Source organism: Lithobates pipiens, unplaced genomic scaffold (genome assembly GCF_037356315.1).
Source record: "Lithobates pipiens isolate NorthernLeopardFrog02 unplaced genomic scaffold, aLitPip1_a1.2 Scaffold_16, whole genome shotgun sequence".
In the NCBI taxonomy this organism is placed as follows: domain Eukaryota; kingdom Metazoa; phylum Chordata; class Amphibia; order Anura; family Ranidae; genus Lithobates; species Lithobates pipiens.
This window is the reverse complement of record NW_027507748.1, coordinates 235,023,190-235,044,334: the sequence shown is the minus strand read 5'-3', so window position 1 is coordinate 235,044,334 and position 21,145 is coordinate 235,023,190. Positions and strand designations below refer to the sequence as shown.

The 21,145-nt window shown below is 43.8% G+C and overlaps 1 protein-coding gene across 4 annotated transcripts in view; it reads left to right on the top strand.

The window, feature by feature from the left end:
* Positions 1 to 21,145, top strand: part of LOC143982459 (C4b-binding protein alpha chain-like) — a 577,061-nt gene that overhangs the window by 158,658 nt on the left and 397,258 nt on the right. For all 4 annotated transcript variants that reach the window (XM_077481180.1, XM_077481181.1, XM_077481183.1 and 1 more), the window contains exon 6: positions 14,957 to 15,036. In XM_077481180.1, coding sequence (XP_077337306.1) covers positions 14,957 to 15,036 — 80 coding nt within the window. The remainder of the gene's footprint in view (positions 1 to 14,956; positions 15,037 to 21,145) is intronic.

Below are 21,145 nucleotides of genomic sequence, written 5' to 3'. Positions count from 1 at the left end.
CCTTCTCTGGGAGTGGGAATTGCTCCTCTGCCAGCGCACGCAAAGGCAGAATGCAGCATTTCTCGAAGCAAGGCCTGGAAGTGCTCCATTCTGCCAGCCCTCTGTGACAGCGGTAACCTTTCTGCCCAGTACTGGTCCTTGACCCTTATGCTTTTTATACGGGGGTCCCTATTAAAACACTGGAGCATGAAGGCCCCCATTTGCACTAAAGGGGAAGCGGTGTGGTGGCCTGGCTCCTGCTCATCATCCAGGATAATGTCGTCCTCTTCATTCTCCTCTCCCCATCCACGCACAACAGGGATCCCAGAAAGGTTTGAAGCATGCTCTTCTTGCTCCTCCTCATCCGCCCCGGCACCATCCTCCTCTGACTCCTCTTCAGACTCCTGTTGTTGACTTGTCTCAGAGTAGCCCCCCCTGGGAATTCATCCAGCATTGCGACTTCCTCATCTTCCCGCTCCTGCTCCTCCACAGCTTGATCAATGACATGACGCAATGCACACTCCATAAAGAAGGCATAAGGTATCATGTCACTGATGGCGCCATGGCTGCGATTGGCCAGTTTGGTGATCTCCTCAAATGGGCGCAGAAGTCTGCATGCGTCGCGCATGAGCAGCCACTGGCGCGGTGAAAAAAACCCCAGCTCCCCAGAACCGGTTCTGCCGCAGAGTTCATACAGGTAGACGTTAACTGCACGTTTCTGCTGGAGCAGCCTATCAAGCATATAGAAGGTTGAGTTCCATCGCGTCGGGCAATCGCAAATAAGACGTCTGACCGGCAGATTGTGTCGCCGCTGAATGTCAGCAAGGCGAGCCATGGCCGTGTAAGATCTTCTGAAATGGCCCGAGATTATCCTTGCCTGCCGCAAGATGTCCTGGACCCCAGGGTATTTGACAATGAATCGCTGCACGGCCAAGTTTAAGACGTGTGCCATGCATGGCACGTGTGTGATTTTGCCCTGTTTCAATGCGCTAAGCAGATTGGCACCGTTGTCACACACCACTTTACCAACTGTCAAATTGAGCGGTGTTAGCCACTGATCTGCCTGTGAACGCAAAGCTGAAAGGAATGCCGGGCCAGTGTGGCTCTTGGCTTCCAGGCACAACAGACGCAGCACGGCATGGCAACGTCTCACCTGGCATGTCGAATAGGTTCTGGGGAGCTTGGGTGGCACAGGGGAAGAGACGCTAGCAGCGGAAAAGGAGGAGTCAGCTGAGGAGGAGAGGGAGGAGGATGGAGTAGGAGGAGGAGGAGAAGAAGAAGAGTCAGCCCTGCATGCAATCCATGGCGGTAAAACCAAATCTACACGGTTGCCACGGGTTACATGCTTGACGGCCGTCAGAAGGTTCACCCAGTGGGCAGTAAAAGTGATATACCTTCCCTGCCCGTGTTTGCTAGACCACGTGTCTGTGGTCAGATGTATCTTAACACCGACACTGTGTGCCAGAGATACATTCACTTGCCGCTGAACATGGCCATATAGCTCTGGGATGCCCTTCTCTGAGAAATACTTCCTTCCTGGGACCTTCCATTGTGGTGTTCCAATGGCCACAAATTTGCAAAAGGCCTCCGAGTCCACCAGTTTATATGGCAGTAGTTGGCGGGCTATGAGTTCTGACAAGCCAGCCATCAACCGTTGGACAAGAGGGTTATCCGGCGTCATCATTTTTTTACGTTCAAACAGGCCCACGGAAGCCTGCCTTTTTGCAGAAAAATGTGAGCTTGGCGTGATGGAAGGTGGAGTGGAGGACAATTGTGAGGAGAGAGGAGAAGGAGAAGACTAGGCTGGACGGTGAGAGCCTGCAGTATAGCTTTGTGTGTTCCGTTGCTCCCACTGGGCTCGGTGATGGCTGCTCATGTGCCTTCTTAAGGCGGTCGTCCCTAGGTGAGTGTTGGGCTTACCGCGACTAATGCGTTGACTGCAAAGATTGCAGATGGCAACGCTATTGTCAGCAGCGGACACGTTAAAAAAAAGCTCACACTGCGGAGCCATGTGCCGGTGTCCTGGGAGCGCCAGATGTGACCGTACATGGTCGATGACTCGCTCCTGATACATTTTGCAGTCTGCTTTGTCCCTCCTGTGCAATGTAAGTTATTCCAGCTTCTCCTTCCTATCTGCTGGTCCATACAGTGGTGTGAAAAAGTGTTTGCCCCCTTCCTCATTTCCTGTTCCTTTGCATGTTTGTCACACTTAAGTGTTTCGGAACATCAAACCAATTTAAACAATAGTCAAGGACAACACAAGTAAACACAAAATGCAATTTGTAAATGAAGGTGTTTATTATTAAAGGTGAAAAAAAATCCAAACCATCATGGCCCTGTGTGAAAAAGTGATTGCCCCCTAAACCTAATAACTGGTTGGGCCACCCTTAGCAGCAACAACTGCAACCAAGCGTTTGCGATAACGTGCAATGAGGCTTTTACAGCGTCCTGGAGGAATTTTGGCCCACTCATCTTTGCAGAATTGTCCTAATTCAGTTACATTAGAGGGTTTTCGAGCATGAACGGCCTTTTTAAGGTCATACCACAACATCTCAATAGGATTCAGGTCAGGACTTTGGCTAGGCCACTCCAAAGTCTTCATTTTGTTTTTCTTCAGCCATTCGGTGGTGGACTTGCTGGTATGTTTAGGATCATTGTCCTGCTGCAGAACCCAAGTTCGTTTCAGCTTGAGTACACGAACAGATGGTCGGACATTCTCCTTCAGGATCTCTTGGTAGACAGCAGAATTCATAGTTCCTTTTATCACGGCAAGTCTTCCAGGTCCTGAAGCAGCAAAACAGCCCCAGACCATCACACTACCACCACCATATTTTACTGTTGGTATAATGTTCTTTTTATGAAATGCAGTGTTCCTTCTACGCCAGATATACTTGGACACACACCTTCCAAAGAGTTCCACTTTTGTCTCATCGGTCCACAGAATGTTGTCCCAAAAGTCTTGGGGATCATCAAGATGTGTTGTGGAGAAATTGAGATGAGCTTTGATGTTCTTTTTGCTCAGCAGTGGTTTTCTCCTTGGAACTCTGCCATGCAGGCCATTTTTGCCCAGTCTTTTCCTGATGGTGGAGGCATGAACGCTGACCTTAACTGAGGCAAGTGAGGCCTGCAGTTCCTTGGACGTTGTTGTGGGGTCTTTTGTGACCTCTTGGATGAGTAGTCGCTGCGCTCTTGGGGTAATTTTGGGCGGCCGGCCACTCCTGGGAAGGTTCACCACTGTTCCATGTCTTCGCCATTTGTGGATAATGGCTCTCACTGTGGTTCGCTGGATTCCCAAAGCTTTGGAAATGGCTTTATAACCCTTTCCAGACTGATAGATCTCAATTACTTTCTTTCTCAATTGTTCCTGAATTTCTTTGGGTCTCGGCATGATGTGTAGCTTTTAAGGATCTTCTGGTGGACCTTACTGTGTCAAGCAGCTCCTATTTAAGTGATGCCTTGATTGTGAACAGGTGTGGCAATAATCAGGCCTGGGTGTGGCTAGAGAAATTGAACTCAGGTGTGGACAACCACAGTTATAGTATGTTTTAACAAGGGGGGCAATCACTTTTTCACACAGGTCCATGATGGTTTGGATTTTTTTTCACCTTTAATAATAAACACCTTCATTTACAAATTGCATTTTGTGTTTACTTGTGTTGTCCTTGACTATTGTTTAAATTGGTTTGATGTTCCGAAACACTTAAGTGTGACAAACATGCAAAGGAACAGGAAATGAGGAAGGGGGCAAACACTTTTTCACACCACTGTATCTCCCTCTGAACTCCCCTCCTCTTCCTCTCTTGTGGGCACCCACGTGACATCACTAGACACGTCATCATCAACGTCACTTTCCCCACCGCTATAAGTAGAGATCTCGGAGTAGGCAGCAACACCAGGGACCAACCTCCTCCTTGGGCTGATCTGGGTACTGTCGTCAGACTGCTGAGTAGCGGTTGTTGCTACCTCCTCTTCCTGATCCAATACCAGGAGTGGCTGCGCATCAGAAATGTCCTCTTGATATGGATCGGAAAATAATTCCTGTGACTCAAGCGGAAGGTATGTGGTGGTGGTGGTGGTGTTGTTGGTGGTAGTGTCTTTGGGGGTGCACATAGCAGAGAGTGAAGAAGAGGGTGCAGATCGAGAGGATGAGGAGGGTGCAGAAGAGTGAGCCACTCAACCAAGTCTGGTGAGTCCTTTAAATGAACTGAACGCACCTTCTGCAACTTCCCACTTTGGCTCAAGCCTGTTGCTCCTGCCCTACCCCTACCACCCCTGCGGAAGGGCCTGCCTCTTCCTCTGCCTGTCATTTTTTAAATGACCCTGAAGGACTGCTGCCGTATAGGGCAGCGGTCAGCAGTAGTGCACCTCAACCCTATGTATTGTGGACAGGGCAGGACTTAGGGTGGTGGGGGCCCCTGGGCTTGAGTCACTTTTGGGCCCTACCTTCTATATATTATCGTACTTATCGGCATATAACTCACGCCAGCGTATAACATGCACCCCAAGTTAAGGAGGGAATTTTAAGTTAAAAAACTTACATTTAAATGCCCATCAATGCAGCCTGGCAGTGTCATTTGCAGCCTTGTCAGTGTAGCCTTGTCATTTACAGCCTTGCCCCAGTGCCATTTGCAGCCTTGTCATTGCAGTCTTGAAGTTTAAAAATGGTGCCGCCGAGATACAGGGTCCTGTGCATCTCGGTGGCTCTCGTCGGCTCTCGGGTCCTCTCGGGGGCTCTCGGGTCCTCTCTGTGGCTCTCGGGGTCCTCTCGCAGTCCCGAGCGGAGCCAAGAGTAGTGTGCTTGGCTCACAGTCACGCCCATTCCCTGTGTTATGTCCATCATAGGTCGGGACTGGGTGTGACTGTGAGCGGAGCTGAGCCAAGTACACTCGGAGTCGTCTCTGTATCTCGGCGGGGCCCCCTATTGGGTGGGGCCCATGGGCTTGATCCCAGTCAAGCCCAATGGTAAGTCCTGCCCTGATTGTGGACCTATACCAGTCCTTATAGAGTAGCAGACTGTACCTCACTCAACCCTATGTACTGTAGCACCCTAGACAGACCAAGTTAACAGTCCTTATAAGGAGGTTTGTGGAACAAGTGGGTTGTGAATGATTAGCAAACTGCAGCAGAAGGGCAGCAGTCAAGTATAATATTCTTTCTATATTTGGAAGAAAGAATATTATACGTGTACAAGCCTATTACCATACCAGTCCTGAAAAGAACCTTTGTGGAACTAATAGTAACAGCTACTGATTAAACTGACCCTCACTGCCTGACACACTGCTTCCTGCCTGTCCCTATATAAACGGACAAAACAGAGGCTACTGGAACAATAACTGGAATAGCACTTTTGTGGACCTGATAGTAACAGCTAATGATGATGACTAAACTTACTCTCCCTGCAGCACACACCGTCCTGTCCCTTTCTCTAAACTGACAAGACACTCAGGCTGCTGCAACAATCAGTAGCACAGCAAACCTATATACACCTAACACCTATACCAGTCCTGAAATGAACTTTTGTGTACCAAATAGCTAGCGATTTGGGTCACTGGAATCTCTCCCTGCTCCACACAGCAACCTCTCCCTATAGTGACAGAAGAAAGAATGTAAAATGGCCGCCGGATCGGGTGTATTTATAGGTTAGGGGTAATGTCCAAGTGTCCATGTGCTGTATTGTCTCAATTGGCTGTCCTGTACCCCATGATGGATGTGTCATCATAGGTCAAAGTTCTTTTACACAGTAAACACGGAAGTCCGCCGGGCGAACGGCGGCAATAGTCCGCCGATCGGGCGAAACGCGAACAGCCGAAATTTGCCACGAAATGACCGCCGGGCGAACTGTTGGGCCATCACTATTAATCACTAATTCCTTTTTTTCATTATGGCAAAAGAATCATAAGCCGCGCTAAACAAATACTAGCAATTAAAAAGACAATGTGTAATAATGTTAGAATAAATATAATACAGGGTATAGCAACCCTATATGTATACGTGATACAAAGCACATATGTGTAAATATATCAAAACCAAAACCTAACTAGTATAATTTAGCATATACATATACAGTAAGGTTTTTTAACATAAACCTCTAAAAGCAACTTAAACACCCAGTGTGCATAAATAAGTCCGTGTATAAAAACCGCCAAAATGGTTGACGTAAAACTGTGTATAGGAATCTTCTATAGATAAACCACAATATTCCTAGAGGTTCACTGTTAAATCCAAACTTGAAAACGTTGTGATCAATCCACCACCAACATATGGTAAGGTTTACTGCTTACCAGATAGGTATGACCCCCCACTACAGAGGGTCACACGAAGCTTTATGGAATTAAACGCCACTTCCAGCCAAGGGGGGGGGGTTCCTCGATATCCTCCTGATTCCACTGCTCCAACAGATCTCAAAAAGGGGACTCACTCCCAGATGCTTCACTTTGCAGTCCAAAGGAAGAACTCAAAGGCGGGGGCACCAAAGATCATAAAGGGAAAAAGAGGGGCTCGAGATAGTGTAAAACCCTTTATTTATAAAGATAAAAAAGTAAAAATGCACTTACAAGTATGTAAAAGAAAATAAGCCTTAGGTCCGTGGCGCCGGCCGGACGCACACAGACAGACCCGTTCTCCTGGAGCCCGTCACAAACACGAGGTGATAAGTAGCGTACCGTTCATCCCTACGCGTTTCGCAACAAAATTGCGTCATCCAGGTGCCCCTGGATGGTGTTTAAGTTGCTTTTAGAGGTTTATGTTAAAAAACCTTACTGTATATGTATATGCTAAATTATACTAGTTAGGTTTTGATATATTTACACATATGTGCTTTGTATCACGTATACATATAGGGTTGCTATACCCTGTATTATATTTATTCTAACATTATTACACATTGTCTTTTTAATTGCTAGTATTTGTTTAGCGCGGCTTATGATTCTTTTGTTTTATTTATCCTGTATTTATGTGACACAGTTGAGCCGCAGCTGAATACCTTCATCTCATAATATTTTTCACATATTTTTCACATCTTGTATATTCACATTTCTATATATTTTACCTTAGCGCAGTTTTTTTCCCCTTTTTCTTTTCATTATGGCAGCCTGAGTGTAAATCAGTATATATGGTATGTAAAATCTAGTGGAGTTTTAGTTTACCAGTAATATTAATAGGTTTTGCAAAAATAGTGTGAAATGTTGTGGAACGTTAGTGAAATACCAATACAAGGTTCTTCATTCAGGAATTGTGAAGTGAAATATATATGTTAAAATTGACATATACTGTAACTTTCATATTTATTTGACAGTAGCTTTTTTGACGTAAGCTTACATGATTATCGTGTGCAAAGAAACAGGATGGATGGCAGCACACCTTTTGCACTTAAATGTCTAAGGCTGACCGTAGACGGAGCAAATTTCTTTCCTACAGCCATGAGTTTCAGTGATGACAGGGAAATCACCCCACTGAGATATTGAGGGTGATTTACGAAAGGCAAATCCACTTTGCAATGAAAGTGCACTTGGATGTGCAGTCGCTCTAAATCTAAGGGGTAGATCTGAAATGAGGGGAAGCTCTGCTGATTTTATCATCCAATCATGTGCAGCGGCTCAAAATCATCATGTCATATGATGTTCGGTCAGGCTTTTGAAACCATTATGCTGCCGTGCTTTTGTTATAGGGCGGGCGGCAAGTGGTTAACATCAGTTTAAATGTGATTTGCTTAATTCTGAACACAGCTACACCCCCTGTTATAAGAAAGTGTGCACACTTATGCACCCACATTATTTTATTTTTTTATTTTGACTTCTGATCTCCTAAAAGATTTCAGTTTGTTTTTCAACTGAGTTGTACAGTTTATAGGTCACATTAAAGGTCGAAAGTTCTCAAGTGATTTATCTTTGTCTCCTTTTTTAACAGAGTGTGTAGACTTTTTATATCCACTGTATGTCCTGTACTGTACTCCAAAATATCGAATTGTGATTGAAGAATGATTAAAACACTTGTCATGTTTGTAGTACCGTCTATGTCCTTGTTGGAGAGACTGGGACTTTATAGGTACTACCATGTCAACAATATTAGAAAAATATAAAAATATTTTTATTATACAAGGAGAAAAAGTATATACATAATTACAATAACAAAGAAAAAAACACATAAGTAGTCAAGGATGCATAGTAAATATACAGACAGTAGCGGATTGGTATAATGGAATAACCCAAACCTAACGACATTTCAGAGATAACTTGTATTCTCCTTCATCAGGTTTTTTTTTTCAGGTAATACCATGTCTGAAAGATTTGAATATAAAGCAAAATCTTAGACTGTTATGATACCATGAAAGAGTATAGAACATATGCTTACATCCTAATCACTGAATGAGTACATTTATGAGCATCCAAAATAAATTTTTTAAATAAATGCGGAAGAGACATCATAACGTAGGGCCCAACCCAGATCCTGTCCCATATACTCGTAGACAATATATAGATACTGGGCAAAAGGAAAAAAATAGAATTTGGGGGGATGGTGGAAGGGTCCCCCACTATAACACATATCCTACCGGCCACACTAGAGTCTGGATTCCCAGACCAATAGGGGGCATGTCATGTATACTGGGGCCCAAAAGAAATGGAGAGTCTTAATCAAATAATGATATCGCTTACAGGCCACAAACAGAATGGAGAGGGGCGCACTGGAGGCCCCGGGGTCCCGAATAAATCTATATATAGCATAACAAATCTTTTCTATGCGTCCTGGTGAAAGTGAAAAAGTAAAAGAAAGTGAAAGACTTCTGAGTGTTCACCAGAACAGAAATTGACGGGAAATCTTCCAACCGGGACACAAGTCCTGGTAAACATGGTGACTACCAGTTATTTCACTCATTTCCGAGGGCTTACCTTTCTTTTCCTGTTGCTGCTATGGGAACAGAAGTAAAGGGAATTCTTGCCAATTTGCAAAAACATATGTAGCACTGACTCCCGAAGGAGCGGCTGGTTTGAGTTGGGCCTGCACTCTGGTAATAACACCCCACTAACTTGGCTCTCTATCCCCTTGACACAGCTGCGGTGCAATACAATACAGTACATTATAACACACAATGCAAGGTACCTGTTTTATAACCTCAGGATCCACTTGCTCCACCTGCTGGGAGAAAACAGTACGCCACACAAATGGATGCTTAAACAGTGTACTGTGAAAATATTCAAAAAGGTGATTACCGTAATTGCACTGTCATCCCAACATAGGACAACAGTACAATGGGATTCAATATAAACAATATCAAACAATATACATATAGATAAATACCCGGGAGCTCCCCTTACTTTTTAAGCTATGCGTGAGATCTCATTTAAAGTACTTAGTCTTTGGTCTTCTTGTCTTCTCTAGCTAAAGTAATCCCTTGTGATTTGTAATCCACAGGTTAAAGTAAGTTAAGTTGAGGTAAAGGTGCTCCTGGTGTAACTTCAGTACTTATACTACAAGGCTTGGGATGTCAGAATAGGTAGGCCTCAAGCCTGCTCAGTGTCAGTTGCTCTGCTCCTCCTCCGTGGAACTATAAATTCCAGTGAGGCCTGAGTCTAACTGCATGTGAAAGTTAACAAACACTGGGCCATAACCCACTCACCAACTCGATCGGAGCTCCGTGTAGTAACTTTGGTCCGGTGACTGCAGCTTGCTTCTCCATCAGCTGTCCCCGTCGCTCCGTTCCGCTCTGTTGGGTGAGCCCAGTCCTCCTCTGCTCAAACGAGTGTCTCTGGATCGCTCCAATGCGGTCACTGTCTCTGGCACCGTCAGGTCACTCGCACAAACGAGCGAGGTTGTGCTTCACAAATGGCTGTAGGTCCTGTCTCCCAGGAGGGCCTTCACACAGATCCTCACAGGCTGGCCATGCGATCCAAAGAGACCTAAAATGGCCGCTCATGGTCCTTTTTATGTCCTACCCAGCATGCACTGCTAGAGAAAGTGTTCATGGGTAGGTCATCAAGCCTCCTGGGTAAAAGGGTCAAATCAGGGCGAACAACCCCCTATTTTTAGGACTTTTACGGCACGTACACAATTTCAAGTTTTAAAATATAACAAAAATTACACACAAAATATAAATGTATGTTGAACACAACAAGAGAACATGTATAATAATCAAACCACAATTAAAAATGCACGCAAATGATATCCGTAATAGTAATGGCAATCATAAATAGGTCACTCATATGACAAGAAGTAGGCCACAATGCTCAAAGACCCTACGCTTTTCGGAGCAATCTTGGTCTCCTTCATCAGGGGTGTATAGAGCACAAAGGGCATCTGGTGGAGGGCATAAATAACAAAATGTTAATAGAATAGACACAACTATAAGGGGAAGACCAGGATGCATGAAAATACTGTTTCAGATTACTTACATGGAAAATTACAGAGACAGATGCATGTGATGAAGGTAATTAAAAGAAACAAAACACAAGCAAATATCCTGCTGGGAGTTCCAGTGCACCAGCATGAGTAGTATACGGCTGGGGAGGCCTAAAGCAAGGGCCCCAAACCCCTGTCCGTTAATATGGGAAGGACTGTAGGATGCAAGCGAGGGGGCCACTGAGGCGTAGATGGCGAGGGGTCCTAAAAGGGGAAAGAGAAGAATAAATGAGGGAGGGAAAAGTATAATATAAAAAAATATATATAATATTTTTTTTTATATTATACTTTTCCCTCCCTCATTTATTCTTCTCTTTCCCCTTTTAGGACCCCTCGCCATCTACGCCTCAGTGGCCCCCTCGCCACTATAATATTTTTAACTGCTGAGAAAGATGGGGTTAATGAGGCAAAGGAAATGGGGTACGGGGGAATTTGTTGCGAATATATTCCCAAGTTTGTTTGGTAATAAAATTACCATCAAAGCGGCCGACAAGGGAGGCAACATTGTCATTTTTGACAATGCCTCATATATTAATATGTGCACTAGGATTCTCTGCAACAGCGAGTGGTATCGGCGGGTTCCGGCCGATATAGTTCCTAAATACAACAATGAATTCTACTCCCTTGTCGACTCTGCATACTCCAACCAAGTCATTACCAAACAAACTTGGGAATATATTCGCAACAAATTCCCCCGTACCCCATTTCCTTTGCTTCATTAACCCCATCTTTCTCAGCAGTGAAAAAAAAAAAAATATAATATATATATATAATTTTTTTTTTATATTATACTTTTCCCCTCCCTCATTTATTCTTCTCTTTCCCCTTTTAGGACCCCTCGCCATCTACGCCTCAGTGGCCCCCTCGCTTGCATCCTACAGCCCTTCCCACATTAACGGACAGGGGTTTGGGGCCCTTGCTTTAGGCCTCCCCAGCCGTATACTACTCATGCTGGTGCACTGGAACTCCCAGCAGGATATTTGCTTGTGTTTTTGTTTCTTTTAATTACCTTCATTACATGCATCTGTCTCTGTTATTTTCCATGTAAGTAATCTGAAACAGTATTTTCATGCATCCTGGTCTTCCCCCTATAGTTGTGTCTATTCTATTAACATTTTGTTATTTATGCCCTCCACCAGATAATGTGCCCTTTGTGCTCTATACACCCCTGATGAAGGAGACCAAGATTGCTCCGAAAAGCGTAGGGTCTTTGAGCATTGTGGCCTACTTCTTGTCATATGAGTGACCTATCTATGATTGCCATTACTATTACGGATATCATTTGCGTGCATTTTTAATTGTGGTTTGATTATTATACATGTTCTCTTGTTGTGTTCAACATATATTTTATATTTTGTGTGTAATTTTTGTTATATTTTAAAACTTGAAATTGTGTACATGCCGTAAAAGTCCTAAAAATAGGGGGTTGTTCTCTCTGATTTGCTGTTTATACAGGATGTGGCACAACACTACCGCACACAAATGCTGAGTCATCATTTGATTTGGGTAAAAGGGTCAACCTTCTGATCAAAACAGTCACTTCCTGTATATGTCTTTTGTGCTTTCTTCAAAGCAGTAAACATGTAAGTTCAGTACCCGTACTTGGCCTCTAGAAGGCGCCAAATACTAAGCCATAGAAACGTCCATAGACTTTTGATTATTTCTTGGAAACACACATTAATAAACAAGAATGTCAGCGCTACACATACTTGGGGGGCACACCCTAAAATGCTTTACATTCAAGATGGTGCTGCTTTAAGACCAAAAACGGTACAAAACAGATTACAGCGCACATATAAAAAAATTACATTTATCCTGCAAGGCTAGTTAAAAACACCTGACCCTATTCAAAAATAGAGGTTTGGTCACACTATATGGTCATATAGTGCTAAGCCCACTTACTACGACAAAGTACCCTGAATTAGTATATGACCATATAGTGTGACCAAATCTCCGTATTTTTGAATATGTTCAGGTGTTTTTAACTAGCTTTGCAGGATAAATGTCATGGTTGTGTGTGCGTTGTAATCTGTTTTGTTCTTGCCAATTTGGACACAGATGGCAAAAAACCTGACAGGGTCCATAATCCTCCCTTATGCCTTTTTTAAAATGAATTTAAAAAAAAGTTTGGTCTTCAATTCTACTTTAAAGAAACATTCCAGATGTACATGTTTTATATATAGTTACAGTGGTCTAGCTCATAACTATGTACAGTGGAACCTTGGATTAAGAGCATAATCCATTCCAGGAGAATGTTTGTAATCCAAAGCACTCGCATACCAAAGCGAGTTTCCCCATAGAAGTCAATGGAAACCAAGATAATTAGTTCCACATCGACTTCTATTTCATGCAGTGCCGCATGTGGCCAGAGGTGGGGGGAGGGGGGGGTGCCGGATAGACTTGGAAATACTTGGAGACCGGATGCACTCGGAAACTGAGTATTTCCGAGCGTCACCGGCGCCCCCGCACCTCTGGCCAAATGCGCATGCCGCACCTCTGGCCAAATGCGCAAGTGCCGCATGTGGCCAGAGGTGGGGGGGGGGTGCCGGATAGACTTGGAAATACTTGGAGACCGGATGCACTCGGAAACTGAGTATTTCAGAGCGGCGCCCCGCACCTCTGGCCAAATGCGGTACTGCACACCGTAGAGGCTTCAATCCTACTCGTTTTGCGAGAGAACACTCGCAAACCTAGTCAGGACTTATTTTAAATAGCTCTTATTGCAAAACACTCATTAACCACGTTACTCGCAATCCAAAGTTCCACTGTATATACCATAGCTGGCCAAGGCCACTGGAAATCACTGAAGTTGTGATGTCATTGCCCCGTTTATCGCACTTTTCCAATCAGAACGCTTTGCGTTCATTCATACAATGCAAAACGTTCTCTGAATGGCTCCCATGCTGAGTGGCTGAACTTTTGAGTTCATAATATAGATGGCCAGCTACTCAACACAGGACCTGGAAGCAATGTTGATCACTGGAGCAGTGGTGTCCTAATTCAGTAATTTGCAGCTTACAGGGTCATCTGCCAGCTATGGTATATAGTTACAAAATTCCATTGCTCCAGGCTGGACCAATGTAACTATGGAGAAAATTTTTATTTAACCACTTGCTTACTGGGCACTTAAACCCCCCTCAGTCCCAGACCAATTTTCAGCTTTCAGCGCTGATGCACTTTGAATGACAATTGCGCGGACATACAACACTGTACCCAAATGAAATTTTTATCATTTTTTTCCCACAAATAGAGCTTTCTTTCGGTGGTATTTAATTACAGCTGGGAGTTTTATTTTTTGCTAAACAAACAAAAAAATTGCAAAAAAAAAAAATCATGTTTAATAGTTTGTTATAAAATTTTGCAGGTCATAAACAGATCATTTTTCTCCTTCATTAAAGTGCGCTGATGAGGCGGCACTGATAGGCTGAATTGGTGGGCACAGATAAGGCGGCACCGATGGGCACAGATAAGGCGGCACTGATGGCCAAAGATGGGCACAGATAAGATGGCACGGATAGGTGGCACTAAGGGGCACTGATAGGTACCACTGATAGATGGGACTGATGGGCTCTGATGGGTGGCTCTGATAGGTGGCACTGCTGGGCACTGATGGGCGGCACTGCTGGGCACTGATGGGCACTGGTAGATGACACTGATGGGCACGGATATGTGGCACTGGGGTTCAGCACCTTTGAGGCAGATTGTGGGCACTGCTGGGGGGCACTGCTGGGTGGCACTGTGGGCACTGCTGGGTGGCACTGTTGGCACTGCTGGGTGGCACTATGGGCACTGCTGGGTGGCACTGACGGGGGGCACTTATTTTTTAATCACCTTTATTGATGAGGGGGCAGGTGGGCACTGGCAGGGGGCAGGTGAGCACTGGCAGGGCTGGCCGTGATCGGGACTGATGTCCCGATCGCGGCCGCCGGTGATCGGCTCTTTTTTTTTCTCCTCGCGCTGTCAGCGCGAGGAGGAATAATAGCCGATTACCGGCTCCGTTATATCACATGATCAGCTGTCATTGGCTGACAGCTGATCACGTGATAAGGGGTCGGGATCGACCCCTTGCTCTGATCGGTGATCAGGCGAGTCTCATAGACTCGCCGATCACAGAGCGCGCCGCACGCCCCTCAGAGGGCGCGCAGGCCGCTCGTGCACGGGACTACGACGGAATCCCGGAAAAGGAGATCCGCACTGTAGCCGTCATTCAGCTATAGCGCGGGTCTCAAGTGGTTAAAGGGTTTCTGAAATGACAGATTGGCGTTATATACTCTATCTTCTCAGTGTTTTACTACTTATGTTTATCCTGTAACTGATTTTCTTGAAGCAGCAATTACAGCAGGAATACAGACAGCTGCTTTACATATGCTATGAAGGTGAATATCATTACCTTCATACAATGTATAAAGTGGTTGTCTGCATTCTGTATGCAATAACAAGCCCCTGACTGAGTAATCCAGCAATGCGTATGTTAGACAGTTTTACTAAATGTTTATTTCCTGTAACATTGTAATACTGAACAATATATATTTTATCTGTATTGCAATCTATATCATTTTTTTTACTTCTTTTTTTCTGCCCATAGGCATCGTTTAGTGAGCAGACGAAATTTCAGAGATTGCCAAGCAGATGGAACTTGGAGTAATATTATTCCTCAATGTGAAGGTAAACGTAACGTCTGCATTTGCCATTCTTACCTTCAGTATGCACACTTCTGTGTAGTTTCTAGTGAGAGTTTTTGAATAAAAACTTCTTTAATTTAATTTTGTTGTCACATCTTAGCGATTTTACCATGATTGGCGCTTGACGACTTGCAGCAAAACGCGCCACAATCAGGGTGCCATTGGAAGTGCAAGATGTGAACGAAGCTTAAAAGCTTGTAGGCATTTACATGCGTTTCCTAAAAAGCATATTGTGAAAATACAAACACATTGTCCATAGAACATTAAGATAACCATGTCCACTGTGCTTAGAGGTGTATGGCATGAATGCAATGTACAGACAGCAAGCACTGAAATCTCTATTATAAAATCTACAGCCAAACCTATCTGGTGATTTTAGAAAAAAAGTTTGGCCCATTATGGATTATAATCTGCATGAGCTCTGGTCCTTTGCACTTGTACTGCCTCATGCTTGCCCGATTTGCATTGCATCCAATAAACCAAGTTAAACAGACTTTCAAAATTTCACTTCAAAACTTCATACAAATGGCCATTGGTATTCAACAAAGCAAGCTGTTAAATTTTGAAATCACTATCCAGCCCCATTTAGAGGAACCATTGTTCTAAAGCTACAACATGGTTTCTAATACTTGGCCTATCAGTTTTAGAGGGAACTTCACATGATGTTTTTCGAATTCTGTATGTACAAGCATGGCATCCAGTAATTAGCCTGACACTTTCAGTTTGGAAGATCTTAAAAGGATAAGGATTGTAAAGAGTATAGATTTCATGTGTCTTACATTCTGTACTAAATCAGAAAGTAAATGTTACTGATTCTCCCATTAAGAAAAAAAATAAATACTTACAAAAACAGACATACCAGCTTCTTGAGTTGAAGTGGACCTTAAAGTGTTTGTAAAGTCACATCTATTAATTACTTTGATCCTCTGTTTTAGGTCCATGGTTAGTACAGTGTGTGTGTGTTTTCTTAAAAGTTTAACGCTTTGCACAGTGCTGCTATATTCAAGTTGGCAGAGGGAGGGCATGTGACTGCACAGCAACATTGTGCAAAGAAGGTATGTAGCATTATCATTTCAAGAAAACACACACTGTATGAACGATGGACCAAAAATGGAGAGGATCAAAGTTAATTAATGTTTCTTTACAAGCACTGGGGCAGCTGCAGAAAATAGTATTACTCAAGGCTGAAGGGGAAGGACTGGGCTTTACAGTTGACACACACACACGCACACACACAGACAATATGGAAATGACAGCGAGAGATGCAGAGACACTGAGGAGAGCACAAGACGACTGAGGCACATAATATGACCACACTATCACGGATCAGCAGCCATGATGAGCGTGGTAAGATTACAGAGGGGAATACAGGAACGGGTAGGATAAACCAGGTCTGGTACAACATGGAAAGGGCCAACTGACACTGCAAAAGCACTATGCTATATATCAGTGCTTCTCAACCTCCGTCCATGGGCCATGTTTTGGGAACTTCCTTTAGATAAAATAGCTCTTATCAATACCATGTTATTGATATTGATTTAAAGCAGCTGGGCAAAGTAAAATGCAACCTGAAAATATGACCTGTTGTGGGTACTTGAGAATTGAGGTTGAGAACCATATATAGAGAACCATCTGAGCACCACAAACCAAAATTGCTGTTTAATGCATTTTTAATAGGTAATGCAAACTCATACAGCCATGTCCCTAGGCTTTATTTTGTTAAGAAATCACTTTGTAAAGCAACCCCCCATCATTCTAGATATGGCCATCTTGAGAAATGGCAGATTATTGATGTAGCATTTACCTCCTAATATCCATTTGCCCCTACGCTGATGACGCCCTAGTAAATCTTGTGCGCAGTGCAATATACATGGGTTGTGGGTAAACTTTCACAAGGTCAGTTATGCAGTAATAAAGGGTATACTTGGCTGAGAGAGCCCCTCCTGCAGATAAAAGAAAAAAAATGTCCATTAAGTTTCCTGGGATGTATGAAATCATTTTGGCCTAGGCCAGAAACCAGGAAGCAAATTAAGAAATTTAAAAAAAAGTTTAAAACAAATAATTGCAATATACCTTCCTATCTATTTAATAAGACTAGCAGCATAAGAATTACAAATAGTCCATTTTGATTGAGAATGTAGCATTCCTCTTTAGCTCTAACCCACTCTGTTTGTCTTGTTACATGATTGTTATATAGTTGGTAAGATTAAATGTAGACACCTGTGTCCATCCTATTCAATGCATGTGTTTTTATGACACTACCATTTTTAATATTCCTGCACTTTCTGTTCGCTAAGAAACTCGTCTAATAGTTTTTATTTATTTTAATTTTTTTATCTATACTATCTGTTGACACCATTAACTGTGAAAGGGAGTTCCACATCCTTACCACTCTAACAGTAAAGAACCCCTTTACGCAGTTTAAGATTGAACCACTTCTTGTCCAACGTGTTGCTATGTGTCTTCTTTAAACCCAAGATGAAACAGTTTTCTCCCAAAGATGCAGTCACCATTTAAAGATTTGTATATTGTGATCATATCCCCTCTTAAAGTTTTTGTGTACCCTTAACTTGTAAAACAACCCATTCCATTTAAAATAGAAATGCAAGACAAAACGTGTGTGTGTGTGTGTGTGTGTGTGCATATAACATCAGTACAGGAATCCTCTCGGTGAATGGCTGTGCAGTGGGTCATGTCAGCACATGTCTGACTGTTGGAAGACAGGCAGGCTGTGCTTGTAGCACAGCCAGAAAACTGATTACGCTGGGATGGATGTGCTGCCATGCCTCGCATGGTCAGTTTTAGATAGGAAAGCATCTATATGTTTGGCTCATGCTAAAACGAGTCTTTTGTATCAACATCAAAAATTTACATCAATTAAGGCATGGATGTCTCATTCAGGTAGGTCTCTGGTCCCCCCCCCCCCAGTTCTGGAAAGTTGGAGGGCGGAGTCCAGAAGGGCTGATCTGCATACTTAGAGGAGTTCAGCCATTTCCTAGGCAGTGGGTCTGGCATAGTGGCTGAACCAGCCGTTAAGTATGGATGAGTCATACTGTATGGGGAGTTGGGTGGAAGATGGCGTGCTGAGGAGACTGTTGGTGTGGGTGGCCCTTGAGGAGAACTACTGCTGTACCTCAGGCTGGGGCTCAGTCTGGCCTGGGAGGATTTCTGGCAGCATCCTGGTCCAAAATGAATCTTGCCTAGGAAGCAGCGAGAGCAAAGAGGACAGTGTCACATATAGCAAGCTTTTTTTGAAAGACAGCGTTGGGCTTAAATCTATCCTTTTCTTTGCCTGAGACATCTTCAGTAGCAGCCAGGTGGGCTAATGAAGAAGCACCCAGGTGGGCTGGTATTTCCTGCCATCTATGCCATATCCAGCACCTGCTCCGCTCCCCCCGCTGTCTTTTGGGAGACTCACAGTTCCCAGAAGAGAGCAGGGACCAGTGGGAGCACGCAGCGAGACTTACGCATGCACAGTAGGGAACCAGGCTGTGAAGCCGCAAGGCTTCACTTCCTGATTCCCTTACAGAAGATGGCAGCACTTCCACCCGAGAGTGGGGAGGCAGATCGGCTTCGGGTGCCGACATCGTAGGTGCCCTGGACAGGTAAGTGACCTGTTTTAAAAGTCAGCAGCTGCAGTATTTGTAGCTGATGACTTTAAAAAAAATAAAAATAGCAGAAGTCCACTTTAACCACAGCCCCGGAAGATTTTACAATTTTGAAAAATATTTTTTTCACTTTTTGCTATAATAAATATCCCCCAAATAAAAAAAAAAAAACTAATTTCTTCATCAGTTTAGGCCAATATATAGTCTTCTACATATTTTTGGTAAAAAAAATCGCAATAAGCGTATATTGATTGGTTTGCACGAAATTTTTTATTTTTTTTTATTAGTAATGGCAGTGATCTGAGATTTTTAGCGGTACTGCAATTTTGTGGTGGACAGATCAGACACTTTTGACACATTTTTGGGGCCACTGACATTTACATAGCGATCAGTGCTATAAAAATGCACTAATTACTGTGTAAATGTCACTGGTAAGGAATGGGTTAAAACTAGGGGGCGATCAAGGGGTTAAATGTGTTCCCTAGTTAGTGTTTCTTGCTGTATGAGGATGTGACTGACTGGGAGAGGAAACATATCACTGTTCCTACTTACTAGGAACAAACGATCTGTCTCCTCTCCCCTGACAGAACAGGGGTTTGTGGCTTTACACCCACAAATCCCCATTCTGGCTCTCGCGCTCATGCCCGCCAGCAACGCGCATTGGCTCTGGCGACTCTTAAAGGAGACAATGTACCCATACGTTGTTTTGTGCACCTGTGCCAATTTGCCAATGTATATCCCCCAGCATCCCCTAGGACTGTGACGACATAAGGTTCGGGGTCACCATGTGACATCACCTGTTGACCCCGTCCCTTATGCCCATATAAGTCGCTGCATAACACGTCCCTGCCATTACGGTCGGAGAGAGCGTTGTGTCAACATCGGAAGAAAAGAAGGCGGTGACAAGACCGGGCCAACGCTAGTAAAAGAGCTGTAAGAAGATAGCAGAGGCCTGGCAGAAGAAAGGAATGGGCACGGGACAAGACCCCCGAAGTCGGAGGAAGACCCCCGGACAGCGAGGAAGGAGAAAGACCGGCTCCCCCGTTAATAGAAGAGCAGAAGATAGCAGAGGAGCCCGGCAAGAAGACCCCGGAGCTGTCTAATAAAGTACTTTAAAAACCTGTATTGTGCTCTTTGGGGGGACCCACCACACCGTTTTTTCGGGGTAGGGGTTCCCCTTTAAATCCATACGAGGCGACAGGGCTCGTGAGGTGTCAATCTCGCCGATTGAGGCCACGACATTCACTTCCTTCGCTAGTCTCCTCTACCTTGTCCCAGGTGGTAGATGTAATTGCTGTAACGCCGCCCAAGTAATGGGAACGGTGTTACCATGAGGGCAAGAGTAATCAGATTACTCGTTACCCTCTAAAGTAACTGCGTTAAGTAACTGTTTATTTTAACTGAGTTACTTACATCACTGCCTGGGGGTCCTAGTAGATGACAGGCTCAGCAATGGCATACAGTGCCAAGCTGATGCAAGCAAATCAAACAGAATATTGGCATCCATTAAAAAGGGGATTAACTCCAGAGATAAAGCGATAATTCTCCCACTGTACAAGACTCTGGTCTGGCCGCACCTGGAGTATGCTGTCCAATTCTTGGTACCAGTACTCAAGAAGGAGATGCTGGAACTGGAGAGTCCAGAGAAGGTTACGAGCACTGAACTTGAAAGGGGATATGATTTCAATGTACAAATACCGTACTGGTGACCCCACAATAGTGATGAAACTTTTCCTTGTAAAGGAATTTAATAAGACAGGCGGCCATTCACTAAAATTAGAAGAAAATTGGTTTAACCTTAAGCAGGTTAAAGGGGTTAGAGGGTTCTTTACTCTAAGAGCGGTTAGGATGTGGAATTCTTCCACAGTCAGTGGTTTCAGCGAGGAGCATCAATAATTTCAAAAAACTATTAGATAAGCACCTGAACAACCACAACATACAGATATACAATGGAATCCTGACATAAAATCACACACACGTAGGTTGGACTTGATGGACTTTTTTTCAATCCTACCTACTATGTAACTATGTACAGTCAGGTCCATAAATATTGGGACATCAACACAATTCTAATATTTTTGGCTCTATACATCACCACAGTGGATTTGAAATGAAACAAACAATGTGTGCTTTAACTGCAGACTTTCAGCTTTAATTTGAGGGTATTTACATCCAAATCAGGTGAATGGTGTAGGAATTACAACAGTTTTTATATGTGCCTCCCACTATTTAAGGGACCAAAAGTAATGGGACAGATTAACAATCATCCATCAAACTTTCACTTTTTAATACTTGGTTGCAAAGCCTTTGCAGTCAATTACAGCCTGAAGTCTGGAACATATAGCCTTTTACCAGATGCTAGGTTTCATCCCTGGTGATGCTCTGCCAGGCTTCTACTGCAACTGTCTTCAGTTCCTGCTTGTTCTTGGGGCATTTTCCCTTCAGTTTTGTCTTCAGCAAGTGAAATGCATTCTGTACAAATCA